This window comes from Ranitomeya variabilis, chromosome 4 (assembly GCF_051348905.1).
Source record: "Ranitomeya variabilis isolate aRanVar5 chromosome 4, aRanVar5.hap1, whole genome shotgun sequence".
NCBI lineage: Eukaryota > Metazoa > Chordata > Amphibia > Anura > Dendrobatidae > Ranitomeya > Ranitomeya variabilis.
The window spans coordinates 472,196,940-472,217,976 of record NC_135235.1 but is presented as its reverse complement, the minus strand read 5'-3'; the positions used below and the strand labels follow the sequence as shown (position 1 = coordinate 472,217,976).

At 44.2% G+C, this 21,037-nt stretch overlaps 1 protein-coding gene across 4 annotated transcripts in view; it reads right to left on the bottom strand.

Annotated features, from left to right (window-relative positions):
- Positions 1–790: 790 nt before the first annotated feature.
- Positions 791–21,037, bottom strand: part of UNK (unk zinc finger) — a 113,652-nt gene continuing 93,405 nt past the window's right edge. For all 4 annotated transcript variants that reach the window (XM_077251766.1, XM_077251767.1, XM_077251768.1 and 1 more), the window contains 2 exons: positions 13,036–13,296; positions 791–4,762 (listed from right to left, as the gene is read on the bottom strand). In XM_077251766.1, coding sequence (XP_077107881.1) covers positions 4,604–4,762; positions 13,036–13,296 — 420 coding nt within the window. In that variant the 3' untranslated portion in view covers positions 791–4,603. The remainder of the gene's footprint in view (positions 4,763–13,035; positions 13,297–21,037) is intronic.

Sequence of the window (21,037 nt, the reverse complement as noted above, 5' to 3'; positions counted from 1 at the left end):
GGGCCATGGATACTAGCCCCCTAGGCTAACAAAACCAGCTCTCAGCCGCCCCAGAAAAGGTGTATCTTTAAGATGCGCCAATTCTGGCACTTAGCCTCACTCTTCCCACTTGCCCTGCAGCGGTGGCAAGTAGGGTGATAGTTGGAGGGTTGAGGTCACCTTTGTATTGTCAGGTGACATCAAGCACCGAGGTCAGGAATGGAGAGACATCAGTAAGACGCCCCATTACTAACCCCATAGTCACATTGTAAGAAAACACAGACACCCAGAAAAATGTTCTTTAATTGAAAGAATGACAGACTCCTTTAATAATCTTAATTAAACCATACTTACGACCTCGCTCATTCCCCCGATGCCCTCGTCATCTGCAAAAGAGTTTAAAAAAAACAAAAAACAAAACAATATTCCTCATCACCTTTCCGCAGAGATGCTGCTAATTAATTTGTCCCAGGACAGGTCCAGCTCTGCTACATCTAGATGGCAGGCTGCATGGTTGCATGATGCGACCATGCAGCCTGTCATCCAGCAGAGACACTGAGCACTGTGTGCTCAGTGTCTCTCTGTGAACTCCTATTATCTATCTGACGGCACCGCGAGCGTGAGAAAGTTCTCCTGATCACGGTGCTTTCTGACAGGTCGTGCGAGTTCACGGCCAATTAACTCACTTCACCTTTCTAATGTCAGCGCGAGCACCATGGGAAAAGTTCAGAAAAGAGCCAGGAAAGCTTTTTGCCTGCAAGAGATTTTTTGGTACCATCATCTAAACCATAAAAATAAACAATCATTCAGAAGAAATTCATTTTATTGTTTACTAATCAAGAAAAAGTTGATTTTTCACATAGATTTATTTCATATATATAAAAAATGAAAATTCACATGTTTAGATTTTGATACAAACCTTTTCTGATCATGCTAGACAAGCAATCTCAGGGTACAAAAAATAATAATCCTAGGGGGAAAGGGAGGCCTTAAGTTAATCATTATTGGCCAAAAAACTGGGACATTGCTAGAAAGGGTCATTGGGACAGATGTGGAATGTTCTGTAGTATCAAAAGAACAATACAAATAAAAACAAGACTTCTGAACATTATCAGCGTTGGCAACTTACAATAACTTCTGACAAATCAAAACTTTTAGTGAGGATATATACGAATTTTCAAAGAAAGTCCACTGGTCATAACTCCTGTATGCAAATGATTTCCGTCTATATCTCCAACATGGCAGATGTGGCAATGAACATCACACTTTAAAGTAAACTATCATCACTCTTGGGTATATGGTTTGAAAGACAATCCCCTGACCTAAAATGAAATGAATGAAGGATTTATGTTCCTCAAACATATATAAATACACAAGCAAATGTCTCCCATGCACTCTCTTACTGCTTCCAGTCATGCATACGGTCCCCATATACTACTATAATCTCGGTGTGGTTAGTAACAAATGTAAAGTTAAAAAAAAAAAAAAAAGTCAGGTTGGTTTGCAAATCTCTACATAATGTTTTTTGTGCACATACATTTCCTATGACTGCTGGGACTACAAGGTTCTACGTTGTTATTATCTGTATACCTATATGTACAAAGCGCACAGTATAAACAGCTACAAATATACATCCCCAAATCCTTTAACGCATAAACCTCACTAAGGAGGCTACAATACTAGTTGAAATTATTTTTTTGTAAAAAAAAAAAACAATCACGTGTGACTCTTATTATTAGGCTGGTTAAAGGGGTTGTCAAGTTTCTCCAAAAGCCCTTTTAGAGCATTCTAACTTAAAGGGAACCTGTCATGTTTGTCATGCTAAACATAGAAAGTCCAATATATGGTGAGCTTGGTTTAGAGCAAGAAGTTCAAAAGTTCTATTTAAGTTTGCACAAAAAGATTCATGATAAAATAGACATATTGATTAAATTTAGGCTCAGGAGTCCAGTGGACTGGCCTCCACAATGACTAAGCTGTCACTAGCCAGTAGAAATCAAACTTCATAATGAGCAGGAATGAAAATTACATCAGTTACATAGTGTTGTCAGAAAAGATACACTATAACTATGATCAATGGTTTCAATTTCTGCTCCTTCTGAATTTAGGAGTCCAGTGGGCGGAGCTATCCATAAGTACCAGCCTTTCTTTTAAACATTCACAAACATACAAGTCATTCACTTAAAGGGGTTTTCCCATGAACAAAAAAAAGTTAATTTTAATTAATAGATCTTGTAATAATAATTTATACAATTGGATGTGTTTAAGTAAAATGTTCCTGTGCTGAGATAATCTTATAAATGTGCCCCTGCTGTGTACTGTGTAATGTCTGTGTCTGACCGTACAGGAACATGGTCTGATCATACCATAGCTCCTGGGCAGGGGGAAGCAAAAGAGTATACAGGCAGGACAGCAGGTGATCACAGCGGATTCTTTTTGTAAGGTAAAACATTGCATGTTTTTAAACTGCGTTTTACTTAAAAAGAAAGAATCATTTGTGATTCCCTGCTGTAATGTCTGTATAGTTTTTTTCTTCCCCCTGCCCAGGAGCTGTGGTATGATCAGACCATGTTCCTGCACGGTCAGACACGGCCATTACACAGCACACAGCAGGGGCACAGTTATAAGATTATCTCAGCACAGGAACATTTTATTTAAACACATCCAATTGTGGAAGTTTATTGCAAGATCTACTGATTAAAATGAACTTTTGTTCCTGGGACAACCCTTTACGATATAAGCCTAAATTGGGCAGGAATTAAGGGGTTATTCCCATCTGCAAAATCCTATCCCAATATGTAGTAGGTGTAATAATATAACAATATTGTAATAATATTAGCAAATATCTTCAATTAGAGATGGAGTCTAGTTTTTCTGATTCGTTATGTCTCTTTCCGTATGTGTAGGCATTGCAGGACCTTAGGTATTCATGGTTATGACCACTAGCAGCTAGCTAACTAACTGTCACTATATCAGTGGTTGTAACCATGGATACCTAAGGTCCCTGCACATGAGGAAAGAGACAAAGCAAATCAGAAAAACTATACTACATTTCTAATTGAAGGTATTTGCTAATATTATTACACCTACTACATATTGGGATGGGATCTTGAAGACGGGAATACCCCTTTAAGGAACAGAAAAAAAATTATACTGAATCTTTTCTGATATAACTACATGAATCTCCTCAACTTCTCCTGCTTTAACATGGTGCGAACAGACTGAACTGCATGTTCACCATGATGGTCCCTCCTTACAACCGTTATCCATTTTTAGAGTACAGCTAAGTAGATGCCTGATCTGTGGGTCTGAACATATCAATGCACTTCATAAACAATCCAGAGGTTTAAAGGTAACCTGTCAGCCGATTCATGCTGCCCAAATCCTGAACAGCCTGAATTAAAGCCTGGCTGTATGACTGAAGTTAGGTATATTAGATAAATTAAGCATATTTTGTAGAGCCGTCCGGGTACTATCGGCAGCGACAAGACTAGTCAGGTGTGCTCCCGGTCAGCTTTTCCATTTTCCAGCACCGCGCCAGGTGACTGACAGGTCCCTCCTCATGTCTACATATGGTAAAAACCTGATGATTACCTAAAACAGTGAGGAGAGAATCCAGCCAGCGGTGTTGCCAGACTAGTCTCGTCTCGCATTATGGTCCCGGGCCAAAACTTCAAACTATACCATTTCTGAAATGCCGGGGCTTTTCAGACACAAATATACCAGCCTGTGATTGTAAATCCAGTCTCTGAATCATGCTGCCCATGGTTTGGGCAGAAATAATAAGCGGTCAGATTCGCTCTCAGTAGCAAAAGTGTTATGCCTCATTTCAACTGTGGCGGTGCTGCAGAAAAGCTGGACTGTGGGTGCCCGATTATTTGATGGGGCACCAACAGCAGGACACACTGCTTAGCTGAAAGGGAATACACCTTTAAAAGGAAGGAGGCTAGCATTTTACATACAAGATTAGGACTGCCTTTATGCTTCTCATTGAAGGAGATTAGTTTTAGCAGAGATTAAGAAAAAAAACCCTCCTTAGGGCACAATACTGTAAGAATTACTTCTAGGGCTAAGGATCTGATGTTTCACACAATGTCTTTATCTGGGAAAAATTGACACGGTCCATAAACCCAACATTTCTATGATGCCTGTACGCCTATAAAACGCTGGTGAATGGGGAGCAAAAGTAGAAATTCCTGCTAATACAATATGTCCAAATTCATGGCCCATCTGGTCTCTTGCCACAGGGAAGCCCTTATTTGCCATCTTCATTGAAGTTCTGTGTTCCCATCTGCCCAAAAGCCAAGACTTTGGAGAGCTTCTCATCGTGTGGACTGTACGTGGGAAAAATATACACCAATTGGTCCCATTAATAAAGATCACATAGCACAGACTTGCTGCATACAAATAAGCCATTTGCCTGGACAGCCACCCCCAACATGGAGGATTCCAAACGGATTTAATTTAGAGGCTTTGTGGCAATTTCCAAAGGAATGAAAAACTTTTTGTTAAAAGTGCTCAGCTTTTGTTAGATTTCATTGTATGAATATATTTATACATATATTTATAGAAGTTTATAAAAAACAGGTGAGTTCTGTTAAGCCTGGGTCCAGGCCTGCAAGGGTCATGGCTGCAGAACAGGTTGTATAGAAAGCTGACAGTTAGTGCACTCTCCTTCCTCAGCCGCACAAACTTCACATAGCACGCCATGTTGGCACTGTAACATTGCTCTGTCCTGGTCCTGACATTTGTGACATTTCATGGTCTGGAGCTGGAAAACAGCCTGCAATATAATAGATTATTATTTATTAGACCAACAACTTATGAAAAGAACTGTACAAACATACAATTATGCTCCTGCACAAGCTGACATTACAACAACACTAAAACAGACAAAAGATCCAACACTACAAAAAAGAAAAAAAATATATAACATATATATACTTTACATTTTAAAGAAAATGATTAAAAACATGGTGAAAAAAAGGAAAGCAAATAAAAAAACTAAAAAAGTTAGGAGGATGATATGTTTTGAACCACCATGGTTCTTATTCATAAGAAAGGAAAATTAGCTATTTTAAGAACACAGTGTTATAGAATATGATTGCAATATATTAAGAGGATAACAACTTAGATGGGAGCAGTGCTTCTTTAAAGGAAGAAATTTCAGCAGTTTCCTCATCAGAGGAAGGATAACAATGACAAGTAACACCTCTGTACACAGATAACATATCTACCAATTACAACAGGTTATGTCAGAGTTGACCCTACAACCTCTCCCTGCACAATGATCTTTACACAGGGTCATTAGATCATTCAATATGAAAGATAGGGTGGAGGTCTGACCATTTTGGCTATATACATGTGTTGTTTCCTTAAGGCCTTCCCGACATTGGACATATCCATACGTCATGGTTTGCTGGTACTTTCTGACCTTTGACGTATGGATACATCATGGCGATCTCCCCCGCACAGAAGCTGTGCACATCGTATCGTCGCTGGATGTCAGATGATTCTAACAGCTGACACCCAGCACTGAGTGCAGGAGCGGTGCCCAACTTTAACCCAATAAATACTGTGATCGAAATCCATCACAGTATTTAGCAGGCAAGCAAGGGATCTCCATCTGCTCTCCGATCAGCCGACTGTTGCCATGGTGACCCAATGTCATTAGGACGACATTTGGGTCACCAGAGCTAGCAAACTTGCTACCACATGCTCAGAGCATGGTTTAGCAAGATTGGATGTTCATGCAGAATATTTGGTATCGACATATTCGGAACGGCCCGACCTACAAAACTGTCCCACTAGTTAACCCCTTATGTGAACACCGAAAAAAAGAGGCAAAACACGATGCTTTAACATCATACTGCCGAACAAAAAGTGGAATAAAAACGCAATAAAAGTAAAAATGATATAGCTGAAAACATCATTTTGTCCCGCAAAAAAAGGGCTGCCATACAGCTCCATCAGTGGAAAAATAAAAAAACGTTCTATCTCTCAGTATAAAGCGATGCAAAAAATAAGCAGCACACACCCACGGTCTGTGACCACCAATGAGGCGAAGGAAAAAATTGTTTGTGTAAAAGAGACAAAACATATAAAAAAAAATATAAAAAATTGTGGTATAACTGTAATCATACTGACCGAAAAATTTTAATAGAGAGTGATCAAAAAATGTCATGTGTCCGAAAATGGTATCAATAAAAAAAGTCAACTCATCTTCCGAAAAACAAGCTCTCACATGACTGTGCTGGCCAAAAAATGGAAAAATTATATCTCTCAAAATATAGCGATGCAAAGTTTTTGAAATAAAAAGTGTCTTTTAGTGTGTGGCAGCAGTCAAACATAAAAGCACAATATGAATATGGTATAGTTGTAATCGCACCGACCCGAAGAATAAAGTCGTCTAATCACGGTGTATAAAAGAAATAAAACAAATTCTTCACCTGCTGTTGATTTGTTCATTCTGCCTCCCAAACACTGCAGTAAGGCTCGGCACACATGCATCCTGCACTCTGCGCTTACACCAGGGTTTCTGTGTAAATCTCTGAAATATACGATTCAGACGGAACCCCTGGCTCAAAATTCCCTATATGGAGGCAGATGGAGCTACTGGCCTATGATACAGCGGTGTCAGTCTTTTTAGATGTGCATAAAAACTGGGTCCGCTGAAGTTTTGGGCGATTCTGAAAAAAAAAAAAAAAAAAAAAAAAAAACACATCGCTGTACAGAGGCCAGGCGGAGTACAGAGTAACTCTGCTGCCTCATTACAGTGAAGAAAAATAGGGGTAACCAAGGGTAAACAATATCTATAGAATAGCATTTGGGAAAATTAATAAACAAACTAATATAATAATAAATAATTCCCAAATGAGTTTATTTTCACCCTAATATCGGATCAAGACAGCTATCCAAAACATATGCAGACAGGGGGAGGGAAATGAATCCAAAAAAGATAGCCTTATGTCTTTTTAATAAAACTGCTTTATTAGTAGTGCAAGGCAGGAGGGCAATGGTAACAACATAGTCGCCCAACAATAATTAAAAACAAGTATTGCACTAAGAACACCGGGAAAACGCCTGCTGACCCATGATGAAAATTATTTTAATTGTAACCATACACATTTAGGATCCAAATAGCAGTGCAATCATAGGGGAGCTCAGCTTATACATTTAAAGTCCATTACGGAAGTCACACTATTCAATACTTAATACTGCCACATTGGCATGTATCCTAATCCAACATAGTGCACAGGAAAAGAAAGCGGTAACAAAGATTAATACATCACCCTATAATTATAGTATCCGGCAGGTACAGTGTCCCGGTGTCCGCCCCAACGCGCGTTTCAGCACACCTTCGTCAGGGGGCGCTTAATACAGAGTAAGAGATGTGCGATATAAATAGACCGAAAACCGGAAGTAAAGGTGAGACGTGAACCGGAAGTAGCCGCACGTAACCCAGCAACCGCCTGTGCAACAATGGGAGATGGCAAGATTCAGGATATGCGGACCGATACACGTGGGGCCCCACATGATCCGCCCACAGTGACCACCGAACCGCCATTCACCAGAGGATCCACAAGCGGGCGCATGCGCGGTAAAAAACCGGTCTATTGTAGCGTCATGAAGGTGCAAGGGGAAAAGAAGAGGGAAAGGAGAGGGAAAAACAGAAACAAATCACAGCGCCATATAGTAAACATTATTAATAGACTAACAAAACCCATAATTATTCATATTTATATGCTCAGCTTTAAAACAGTAGGTAAATACTATGTAGTAGCAAAGACAGCATAAATACACAACATGTTGTTATAACAATCAAATATGAGTAGCTTTTTAACAGAATACATATATCAATAATAGATAGAAGGGAGATGTTGCCCTATAATAACACAGGGATTCAGATTTTTATATAAATACAGTACAGACAATGTCCACTAGATGGTAGTATAGAGACGTATCTTTGCTTATAGTCAAAGTCTTTTTTTCTTTTTTATTCTCTTTTTAATTTTTTCTTTTTTCTTCCTCTTTTTCTCTTTCCCATTTATCTCTTCATTCAACTTCGCAGATAATTCTCACCAAAATATGCGACAGAATGGAAAAAACCTCGCGGGCATGGCCAAGACAACATCCACAATACTCTATAGCTAAAAGACAGGTAAAAAGCATTAAAAATAGCTGGGTACAAAAATGCTGTCAACACGAGAGCTCAACAGTCTGACGATCACAGGAAAGGAGCGAAACTTAAAGTTTCGTTGAGGCCAAGGGGATGAGTCGTCTGTAAGGTCCAGATCCATTTCGCCTCAAGGCGTGCAAGTTTGGAGGTTATTTGACCACCCCTAATACCAATATCCACACTATCGATCCCCCTAAACCTAATCAATTTTCTATCACACCCATGATGTTCCCTAAAATGTCTAGGGAGTGTTTTTAGTTTAGTGGGATCTAATGTAGGATCAGCAGCTGCCTCGATTCCGCGTACATGTTCACGTACACGGATCTTAAAATGACGTGATGTAAGCCCTACATAAATTAAGCCACAAGGGCATGTGGCATAATAAATAACACAGCGTGTTGTGCAATTTATTACTTTTTTGATATTAAATGTTTTTTCACCACTGGAATCAGAAAAAACCCGAGTACGATCCATATTCGCGCATGCCACACAGTGGCCGCAAGGGGAGGAACCAAATCTGAGGGGAGCATTATCGAGGAAAGTACCTTTCGGTAACCCCTCGTAATGACTCCTTGTCAGATGATCTTTAAGGTTCCTCGCACGTCTGAAAGAGATCAAAGGGCGATCAGGCAAAATCTTAGAGAGGGTTTTGTCTACTCTCAAAATTGGCCATGATTTGGAAAGGGCTTCACGGATATTATGGGACTGGGAATTGAAGTTTGTCACAAACCGTGGCTGTCTGTCAGACTGTCTTGCACCACTTGTGGTTTGATTATAGATCAACGAATCACGGGAAACCGATTTAGCTCTATTATAGGCCTTTTTAAAAATCATGGCCAATTTTGAGAGTAGACAAAACCCTCTCTAAGATTTTGCCTGATCGCCCTTTGATCTCCTTCAGACGTGCGAGGAACCTTAAAGATCATCTGACAAGGAGTCATTACGAGGGGTTACCGAAAGGTACTTTCCTCGATAATGCTCCCCTCAGATTTGGTTCCTCCCCTTGCGGCCACTGTGTGGCATGCGCGAATATGGATCGTACTCGGGTTTTTTCTGATTCCAGTGGTGAAAAAACATTTAATATCAAAAAAGTAATAAATTGCACAACACGCTGTGTTATTTATTATGCCACATGCCCTTGTGGCTTAATTTATGTAGGGCTTACATCACGTCATTTTAAGATCCGTGTACGTGAACATGTACGCGGAATCGAGGCAGCTGCTGATCCTACATTAGATCCCACTAAACTAAAAACACTCCCTAGACATTTTAGGGAACATCATGGGTGTGATAGAAAATTGATTAGGTTTAGGGGGATCGATAGTGTGGATATTGGTATTAGGGGTGGTCAAATAACCTCCAAACTTGCACGCCTTGAGGCGAAATGGATCTGGACCTTACAGACGACTCATCCCCTTGGCCTCAACGAAACTTTAAGTTTCGCTCCTTTCCTGTGATCGTCAGACTGTTGAGCTCTCGTGTTGACAGCATTTTTGTACCCAGCTATTTTTAATGCTTTTTACCTGTCTTTTAGCTATAGAGTATTGTGGATGTTGTCTTGGCCATGCCCGCGAGGTTTTTTCCATTCTGTCGCATATTTTGGTGAGAATTATCTGCGACGCTGAATGAAGAGATAAATGGGAAAGAGAAAAAGAGGAAGAAAAAAGAAAAAATTTAAAAGAGAATAAAAAAGAAAAAAAGACTTTGACTATAAGCAAAGATATGTCTCTATACTACCATCTAGTGGACATTGTCTGTACTGTATTTATATAAAAATCTGAATCCCTGTGTTATTATAGGGCAACATCTCCCTTCTATCTATTATTGATATATGTATTCTGTTAAAAAGCTACTCATATTTGATTGTTATAACAACATGTTGTGTATTTATGCTGTCTTTGCTACTACATAGTATTTACCTACTGTTTTAAAGCTGAGCATATAAATATGAATAATTATGGGTTTTGTTAGTCTATTAATAATGTTTACTATATGGCGCTGTGATTTGTTTCTGTTTTTCCCTCTCCTTTCCCTCTTCTTTTCCCCTTGCACCTTCATGACGCTACAATAGACCGTTTTTTTACCGCGAATGCGCCCGCTTGTGGATCCTCTGGTGAATGGCGGTTCGGTGGTCACTGTGGGCGGATCATGTGGGGCCCCACGTGTATCGGTCCGCATATCCTGAATCTTGCCATCTCCCATTGTTGCACAGGCGGTTGCTGGGTTACGTGCGGCTACTTCCGGTTCACGTCTCACCTTTACTTCCGGTTTTCGGTCTATTTATATCGCACATCTCTTACTCTGTATTAAGCGCCCCCTGACGAAGGTGTGCCGAAACGCGCGTTGGGGCGGACACCGGGACACTGTACCTGCCGGATACTATAATTATAGGGTGATGTATTAATCTTTGTTACCGCTTTCTTTTCCTGTGCACTATGTTGGATTAGGATACATGCCAATGTGGCAGTATTAAGTATTGAATAGTGTGACTTCCGTAATGGACTTTAAATGTATAAGCTGAGCTCCCCTATGATTGCACTGCTATTTGGATCCTAAATGTGTATGGTTACAATTAAAATAATTTTCATCATGGGTCAGCAGGCGTTTTCCCGGTGTTCTTAGTGCAATACTTGTTTTTAATTATTGTTGGGCGACTATGTTGTTACCATTGCCCTCCTGCCTTGCACTACTAATAAAGCAGTTTTATTAAAAAGACATAAGGCTATCTTTTTTGGATTCATTTCCCTCCCCCTGTCTGCCTCATTACAGTGAATAGATTTTTTTCAGGAGTTTCATCTGAATCACGTCACTCGAACATTTAGATGGAAACCCCAAAGTAAGTGCTCAGCGTAGATCACAGGATAAATGTGATGTCAAAAATTAAATAAAATGTTCCCAATAAAAGCGTCAATTCAAACTACAAAAAAGTCCCCACTCAGGTACATTATCTGTCAATGGAAATATAGGGGGCTTCCACGCTACTGGTAGCACTAAGGCTTTGAAAAAGCAAAATGGCTCCTGCCTCCCCAAAAGAAATTTAGCACATTCTGTGCTTCCAAATCCAAATGCCAGATCCCATTCGAGCCCCATAGTGTAACCTAAACCACATTTAGTGTCCACATGTTTGGCATTTTCTGCAGCGATGAGAGCCCACCTAATTCATAGATGCGAGTCTATGAACTGGCCACTACAATATACCAGTCACTACAACGGCAGTTTGCAATTTTCGCTCAGCAACATCCACTGCTGCTTGTTTCTGTAAAACACTCATGGAGTCAAAATAGTCACTACACCTGTAAATCCCTTCCTATAAACATCAAACAGCTTATTGCACCTCTCAACTGGAATTTTGGACCACTCTTCTTTTGCAAACTGCTCCAGATATCTCATATTTGAAGAGCACCTCTCCTAACAGCAATTTTAAGATCTCTCCACATGTGTTCAGGTGTTCTCCGAGTATTTATGACTGCTCGGAGATTTAGTTTTCATCACCTCAGCTGAATGATTTACAGCTACTACCCAGCCTGAGTACATGTGGGGGTTGCCTGGTTGCTAGGGAATCCCTACATGTAATCAGGCTGGCTCGTAGCTGTAAATCATTCAGCTGCGGCGATGAAAACTAAATCTCCAAGCAGTCATAAATACTCGGATACCACCCAAGCGTGCTCGGGAAAACCCGAGCAACGAGTACACTCGCTCATCACTAATGAGGACTCATTGCTGGTCACTTCAGAACTCTCCAGTGCTTTGTTTCCATTCATTTATGGGTGCTTCTTCAAGTATGATTGAGGTCATTGTCCAGCTGGATGCCAGGAAGCAAACCAAGCTTTATGGATACTGGGCACTACATTGCAACCCAAAAACCTTTGGCAATCTTCAGATTTCATGATGCCTTGTGCACAGTCAAGGCACCAAAACTACCCCAAAACATCTTTGAACCGCCACCATATTTAACTGTAGGTACTGTGTTCTTTTCGTTGTAGGCCTCATTCAATTTTCTGTATACAGTAGAATGATGTGCTTTACCAAAAGCTCTATCTTGGTCTCATCTGCCCACAAGATGCTTTTTCCAAGATGGATTTTGGCTTACTCACGTACATTTTGGAAAACTGCAGTCTAACTTTATTATATCTCTGTATCAGCAGTGTGGCTCACCTGGGTCTCCTATCATAGCATTTTATTTTATTCAAATGTCTACAGCTAGTTCACGCTGACACCAATGCACCCTGAGCCTGCAGGACAGCTTGAATTTCTTTGGAACTTAATTGGGGTTGCTTATCCACCATCCGGACTATGCTACGTTAAAAGCTTTCATCAATTTTCTCTGCTGTCCTTGTCCAGGGAGATTAGCTAAAGTGCCATTGGTTGTAAACTTCTTGATTATGTTACACACCGTGGACAATGGAACATCAAGATCTCTGGAGATTGACTTATAACCTTGAAATTGTTAATATTGTTCAACAATTGTAGTTCTCAGGTCCTCAGACAGCTCTCTTCTCCTCTATCTGTTCTCCATGCTTAGTGTGGCACACAGACACATTGCAAAGATTGAGTCACTTTCTCCCATTTTTATCTGGTTTCAGGTGTGATTTTCATATTGCCCACACCTGTTACTTGCCATAGGTGAGTTTGAATGAGAATCACATGCTTAAAACAAAGTTAACACAAAATTTTTGGAGAGGTGCCAACAATTTTGTCTGTGCCATTTTTGGGTTTTGTGTGAAATTATGTCCGAATTGCCTTTTTTTGCAGTAATTGTAATAATTTTCTGAGAGAAATACTTCATTTCTGGAACAATTTGAGGGGTGCCAACACTTACGCCCATGACTGTATGTAATCATAAGGTACCTTTCAATGTCCCACTCCCTCAGACTAACCTTATCAACCCTTTCAAGGTTGGCATGTAGCTGCTTCTGAATGCTAAATAAAGTAGAGAGAGGAAGACCCTCCAGTTCATTAACAGCACCACCATGTAGCTTGGAGTCTTGTGCACCTGGGACTCTCTCCAGCTCTTCCTGCAGTTTCTTCAGCTGTTGCTCTAGAGCGTCTCTTTGCTCCCGGGCTAATTCACACTCCATGCTGGCTGCTGTGGCTCTTTCATTGGCCTCCTCGGCTTCCTTTTTCCACGCATCACATGCCTGGTGACAGAACAGAAGAGAACTTTGTTTTTTCCATGCTATATATGGTTCATTGACTTTAATCCAAAATATTTTTGACATTTTATATGCCATATTAACCCCTCCACGACCTTTGACATATTTACGTCAAAGGTCTTGTCCCAGCCTTTGATGTAGGCTCCATCAAAATATAAAAACAAATAATCTGATCGATAAACTGCATAACGATAAAAAAAAAATCAAAATTACAGAATTACATTTCTTTTTGGCCGTCGTAAAATTGAAATAAAATGCAAAAAAAACATTCTACATGTTTGCTATCTGCATACTCGCTCTGACCTTGAATCATATCATTCAAAAGTACAACTTGTTTAGCAAAAAACAAGCCCTCATATGGTGATATATTGATGGAAAAGTAAAAAAAGTCATGGATCTTGGAAGAAGGGGAGGAAAAAACAAAAGCGCAAAAATGGAAAATCACATGGTCATATAGGGATTTTTGTGTACTCACCGTAAAATCCTTTTCTCCGAGCCACTCATTGGGACCACAGGACCGTGGGTGTATGCTGCTGCCACTAGGAGGCTGACACTAAGTAAATACAAAAAGGGTTAGCTCCTCCTCTGCAGTATACACCGCCCACTGGCTCCGGATAATACCAGTTCGTAGCAAAGCAGTAGGAGATTAACAAGATTTAACCATAGGAACAACATGTCAGAGACTAAAACACTCATCATAGGCAACAAGCCAAAACAGGGGTGGGTGCTGTGTCCCCCAATGAGTGGCTCGGAGAAAAGGATTTTACGGTGAATACACAAAAATCCCTATTTCTCCATCGCCACAATGGGTGAGACAGTCCCTGGGGGGAAATAACAACCCAACAGTGTAAACTTATGGCACCTGCTGTCTACAGGTGCGCTACCGCTGCCTGAGGAATACCCCTACCCAGGCTTGCATCTGAAGATGCCTGAGTATGGACATTGCAATGCTTTGAAAAGGTGTGCAGGCTAGACCAGGTCGCAGCTTTGCAAAGCTGCTCTGCAGACGCTTGATTCCGAAAGGCCCAGGAAGCACCCACCGACCGAGTGGAGTGTGCCCTGAGACCCGCAGGGATAGGCTTGCCTCTGACGCGGTAAGCCTCTTGAATAGTCGACCGAATCCATCTGGCGATTGTCGACTTAGAAGCGGCCAGTCCCTTTCAGTGTCCCGCTGGGAGCAAGAACAGAGCATCCATCTGTCGAAAAGGTGCCTTTCTATACACGTACTTCCTGAGGGCTCTGACAAGATCCAGGGAGTGAAGAGCCTTCTCCACGTGGTATATTGGAGCAGGACAAAATGACAGAAGTACAATATCCTCGTTGAGGTGGAAGGAAGACACCACCTATGGGAGGAAAGTAGGGGACGGTCAGAGGACCACCTTGTCTTGGCGGAACGTAAGGAACGGTGCCCGACAGGAAAGAGCAGCCAACTCCGAGACTTGTCTGATCGAGGTAATAGCGACGAGAAAGGCCACCTTCCATGAAAGGAGAGGTAGAGAGATGTCCTGCAATGCCTCGAAGGGAGATTCCTGCAGGACACCTAGGACCAGATTAAGGTCCCAAGCCTCTAGAGGCGCTTTGTAGGGAGGCACCACGTGAGAGACTCCCTGAAAGAATGTTCTGACCTGAGGTTTGGAAGCAATTTTTCATTGAAAAAGGACTGACAAGGCTGAGACCTGCCCTTTAAGGAACTCGAAGTCCAGACCGGATTAGAGGAAATCCAGGATGGTAGGGATGTTGAAAACCATCAGAGGGCGACCTCTGCTTCTGCACCAATCAAAGAAGATCCTCCAGGTCCGATGGTAGATGCGTGATGACACCGGCTTTCGGGCATTGATCAATGTGGAAACTACCTCACGGGAAAAACCTGCTTGAGTCAGAATCCAGGATTCAATGGCCAAGCCGTCAAACACAGGGCCCCTGAGTTCTGGTGGTAGATCGGGCCCTGAGAAAGTAGATCTGGATGATCTGGTAGTCGCCAAGGAACGTCTGCGATGAGTTGGACCAGCTCTGCATACCACGCCCGGCGAGGCCAATCCGGGGCAATGAGAATTACCAGGACACCCTCTGCCCTGATCTTCCTGATGACTCTGGGAAGCAGGGGCAGGGGGGAAACAGGGAAGGAAAGCGAAGCTGACTCAAAGGAAGAACTAGCGCGTCCGCCCCGATTGCTCTGGGGTCCCGGGACCGGGCCACAAACTAAGGTACCTTGGCATTGAACCAGGAAGCCATCAAGTCTACGTCCGGAGTACCCCAACGAAGGCAGACTTGTTGGAATATGTCCAGATGGAGAGACCACTCTCCTGAGGCAAGACCTTTCCGGCTGACGAAATCCGCGGCCCAATTCTCCACTCCTGGAATGTGAACGGCCAATATGACCGAGTGGTTGTTTTCGGCCCAGCGAAGGATGTGCTCTACCTCGCGCATTGCAGCTCTGCTGCGGGTGCCCCCACTGATGATTTATATAAGCCACAGCCGTGGCATTCTCCGACTGGATACGGATGGGGTGGCCTGCTAGGAGATGATGGAACCGCTTTAGGGACAGCCAAATCGCACGTATCTCCAGGATATTGATTGGAAGGCGAGACTCGTGATGAGTCCAGGTTCCCTGCGCAGTGTGATGGCGAAAGACCGCTCCCCAGCCTAGGAGGCTGGTATCGGTAGTGACTACCAGTCAATGGACTGGGAGGAAGGACCTCCCTTGGAGAAGAGAGGATCGGAGCATCCACCATTGGAGTGTCTGCTTGACCCGAGAGAGAGGACATAGTCGGTCGAGGGAAAACGGACTCCCGTCCCATGCGTCCAGTAGAGCGTGCTGGAGGGGACGGAGGTATAGTTGCGCAAATGGAATCGCCTCCATTGCGGCCACCATCTGCCCGAGAATCCTCATGCCGAAACGGAACAGGGGGACAGCTGAAGAAGCCTCCAGACCCTGTTGAAGAGCCAGGACCTTGTCCCGAGGAAGAAGCACCAACCCTAGGGAGGTGTCCAGGGTCATGCCCAGGAAGGAGATCCATTGAGCTGGAACAGGAGATGACTTTTTTAAATTGATCAACCAGCCCAGCCGAGAAAGAAATGCGGACGCACTCCTAGCAGGCTCAGAAAGATGGGCCTTTGACCAATAAGTCGTCTGGGTAGGGAAGCACGACTAGACTCCAAGAATGCAGAATGGCCATGACCGCCGCCATGACCTTTGTGAAAACTCTGGGGGCGGTGGCGAGGCCGAAAGGCAAGGCCGTGAACTGAAAATGTTCCTGTCCGACGGCAAAGCAATGAAACCTTTGGTGAGGTGGGAAGACTGGGATGTGGAGGTACGCATCCCGGATGTCAATGGATGCTAAGAATTCGCCTTGTTCCATTGAGGCAATGACGGAACGGAGGGATTCCATCCTGAAATGACGGACTTTGACAAATCTGTTCAAGAGCTTTAGATCCAGGATGGGCCTGACTGTTCCATCCTTTTTGGGGACCATAAACAGATTTGAATAAAAACCGCAGAACCTTTCGTCCTCTGGGACAAGGACAATCACTCCGTCTTGGTGGAGCGACTCGATGGCCTGGGAAAAAGCCTGAGCGCGCATTCCCGCTTGGGGAGGGCAAAATCAATTTTGTAACCGGAGGACACCAGATCCCTGACTGTCAGGACTCTATGTCAGGACTATGTGCCCGTTACAAGACTCCTCATGTGGCACCTACGGGTCTTCTACAACCATTACCTGTTCCGTCCCGCCCTTGGGGGTCTATATCAATGGACTTTATTGTGGAGCTGCCTACATCAGGGGGCATGAATACAATCATGGTGGTAGTTGATCGCCTGACTAAAGCTGCTCATTTTGTTCCGTGCACCGGCCTCCCGTCAGCTAAAGATACAGTGAACTTGGTTATACAGAATGTCTTTCGGTTGCACGGGGTTCCGGATGAGATCATCTCTGACCGTGGAGTACAGTTCACTTCAAGATTCTGGAAGGGGTTTTGCTCTGCACTCAATATTAATGTCTGTCTCTCTTCTGCTTACCATCCCCAGACAAATGGTCAGACTGAGCGTACCAACCAGACGCTGGAACAATATCTAAGATGCTATGTCAGCCATCTCCAGGATTGGTTGGAGTTGTTGCCGTTAGCCGAATTTTCATATAATAATTCTCAGAGCGCCTCCACTAAATTTACACCTTTCTTTGCCAATCTGGGTTATCATCCGTGTATTTTACCTAGGTCTCCAATTAATTCTCCGGTTCTGGCAGTAGAGGAAAGGCTGACTGCGATGAGACAAAATCTGGAGGTTCTGAAGGAATCCCTGACCACAGCTCAAGAACGTTATAAGAGATCGGCTGATAGATTCCATAAACCTGCACCCATGTTCAAGGTAGGAGATTCCATGTGGTTAGCAATTAAGAATCTGAAGTTAAACGTTCCTTCACAAAAACTTGGACAGAAATTCATTGGCCCTTTCAAGATCAATGGTATTGGGAGCTCTGTGGCCTGCCGACTGAAGCTGCCTAGGACAATGAAGGTACACCCAGTTTTTCATGTATCTTTACTAAAGCCTGTATCTCCTAATACCTTCCAGGGACGTGTTGTGCCACCTCCGCAGCCTGTGGTGATTGATGGGCAAGAACAATTTGTGGTGGAGGAAATTATTGATTCCAGGATTCGCAGGAATCGGCTCCAATATCTGATAAGATGGCAGGGATATCCCCCTGAGGAAGACTCTTGGGAACCTGTGGAAAACATCAATGCCCAACAGAAGATTTCTTGTTTTCATCAGAGATTCCCTGAGAAACCAGGTCCAGGATCGTCCTGAGGCCGCTTCTAAGGAGGGAGTAATGTCAGGACTCTGAACATTTTTTACCTTTTGTGCATTACTGCCCTTTTCCAAGATGGCGTCTTTGGTCTCATGTGCACTGTGTCTCCCTGCTATAAAACTCCACCCCAGCCTTCAGTCTGTGCTAGAGTATTCTGCCTTGCATCCAGCTCCTGATCTCTGATTACTCCCTGGCTATACACCTGCTCCTGTGAACCTGTGTGGTGATCCTGCTACTCTGCTCTGAGTTCCTGCTGCATACACAAGTTTCCAGTAATCCTCCTTCATCTGCTGCTCGTGTTTACTTCCACCTGCATTTGCTGGACATGTAAGCTGCTGCTGCTGCTTTGCATTAACCAGGCCTCCCTGGTTGAGCTAAGATATGATTTGAACTGCCTATAAGCATATCTATCTGTGTCTGGACTAAGACAAGGATTTATTCGTGTCAAGTATCCACAAGAATAACTGTGCTTCATAGACTTTCTGCTTGTTTGCATTTTGCTCTGAAGTTTCCTATAGACTGCTAAGCTGCGTTTATTATTTGCACCAAGTGTTGTGGACTTGAGTTTCTCTCTGCACCTGTTTGAATCACCGTGTGATAATATAGACTTTACCACTTATAAAACTGTGTCCTGTAGTTGTCTTGTTCCACGCAAAGAGTCTCCTGAGTTATCCCCTATAATTATTACACTGACCCACTCGTCGTGAAGGAGCCAGGCATGACGAAACAAAAGGAGTCCGCCTACTTTGCCAGTGTCGTCCTGACGAGGTTGCGAGTCATTTAGAAGAAGATGGTTGGGGTCTGGATCCCCTGGACCTAGACTGTGTGGAGCGGCCCCTCCAGGAATGGTTGGGCTGGTATGAAGCCTGAGGGCTTTTGTCTCTGCTGGCGCTGCGCCCCAAACCAGGGGAACTGGCCGAGGAACGCCATGTGTAAGTTCCACGAAAGGGCCGAAAACGAGCCTGCGGCTGTCGTCGGAACGGTTGTCTGAATCTCTGCTGGGGGAGGGAAGTACTTTTTCCCCCTGTAGCATCTGAAATCAGCTTGTCCAGCTTTTCACCAAATAGACGGCCACTGAGATATGGCAGGGACGTGAGGGACTTTTTAGATGTGGAGTCCGCTCGCCAGTTCCTCTAGCATAGCGCTCTCCTAATCGCTACAGCGTTTGAAGCCGTAAGTGCAGAGCAGTTCGCCGCGTCCTGGAAAGCGTTTATTAAGTAATCGCCAGCCAAGGAAATTTGATTTGCTAGCTCCGCTATGTCAGAAGATAGATCACTGTTCTGTAAGGCCTTATGCAGAGAGCCTGCCCAACAAGTCATGGCTTTGGCTACCCAGGTGGCGGTGAAGGAGGGAAAGAGTGCCGAGCCTGAAGCCTCAAAAGCTGAACGGGCGAGAATGTCAACTAGGCGATCTGTGGGATCTTTGATAGAAGATCCGTCCGGCTCGGATAGAAGGGTTTCAGAGGACAAACGTGAAACAGGAGGATCCACAGGAGGGGATTCTGTCCATTGTTTGCGGAGATCAGGAGAAAAAGGATATTTGGACTCCAGAGATCTCTGGCCTTGAAAGCATTTGTCTGGATGCTCCCTATGTTGCTGGACTGTGTCCTGGAACGCCGGGTGATTGGCAAACACCCTATGAGTACGTATGGTCCTTTTGAAGGACACAGAATTATCTGTAATGGAGGTCTCCGGTTCCTCATCAACCTGAAGGGACTGGTTGACGGCCTCAATGAGACTATCTATAGAGCTCTGAAAACCTGGCGATTCCAGATCTAGAGGCCCATCAGACTCAGGATTAGACCTGGTCGGAGGAGGTGCCTGGGGAGCGAGAGCGGAGCTAACGGACGCCGAGGCACCAGAGAGCCAGGGGGACGAGCTACGGGCGCGCTTCCTAGATGGCAGCTTGTGCTTAGAATGAGAGCGGCCCCTGCAGGCTGAAGATTCCGCAGCCATAGGGGAAGTTTCCTGAATAGGTGGATTAGTGGTCCTGCTCCTGGTTGGATCCTGGAGGGACTCGATAGCTTTAGTCAAAGAAGCCATAGATTGCGAAAGTGACAAAGCCCACTCAGGGGGACTGGTCACCGCGGGCTCGTTTGCGGCGGGGGGCTCCTGAGCGCATTTAGGGTCACAAGCATTACAGAGCGGAGCAGTATGCCCACTTGGTAGCGCAGCCTGACAGGAGGTGCAGACTTTTGGATGGTTTAGGCAGAGACATGTTGTACTGCTAACCTCCAATGGGGCACTTATGTGCAGCTAAAAAAGCGGAGTACTCTGTGTGCAGGAGGAGGAGGGCTTGTATTATTTTGCAGCTCACCTACCCAGGTCCTGTGTCCTGTCGCAGCGCTGTGACTGGGAGGAGACGGCGTCCAGAAGGTTTCCTCGCATCAAAGATGGCCGCCGAGAGTATGTGGAGCGCTTCTCGCAGTGTGTGAGAAGCGCTAAAACGGTGGGCGGGGCCTCGCGCGTAACACGCGCTGTAGGCGTAGACACGGCTTAGCTGGAGCCGAACCAGGGGACTAAATTAGCGATGCCCGGCCACAAGATGCGGCCGAGCTCGCAGTGCGCTCGGGAGCCCCCCACCCCTGCCAGACTCACCGCTTATGGTCCTCTTCAGGCAAGGTATGAAAGGAGGTGCAGTCAACCTCGATCTGCCGCCCTCTTGATGAGGAGGTGGAGAGGGACTGAGGAGCTCCATGCAGCACCGCTGTTCTTCAGTGATGGTGCAGAGGGAGGGCGGCCGGACTGTGCTCATGGAAGGTGGCCTCTGTGTATCCTAAGGGTTCTCTCCCCTAGGATTTCACAGGGCTAGTTCTCGGCCGAACATCCCATGTCGCAGGAGAGGGTACGGGGAGTAAACTCACCGTGCTTGCCTGTTGATGTTTTGGGGGAGATCGGCCCCCTTAAAGGGGTCCGTCGCCCCAT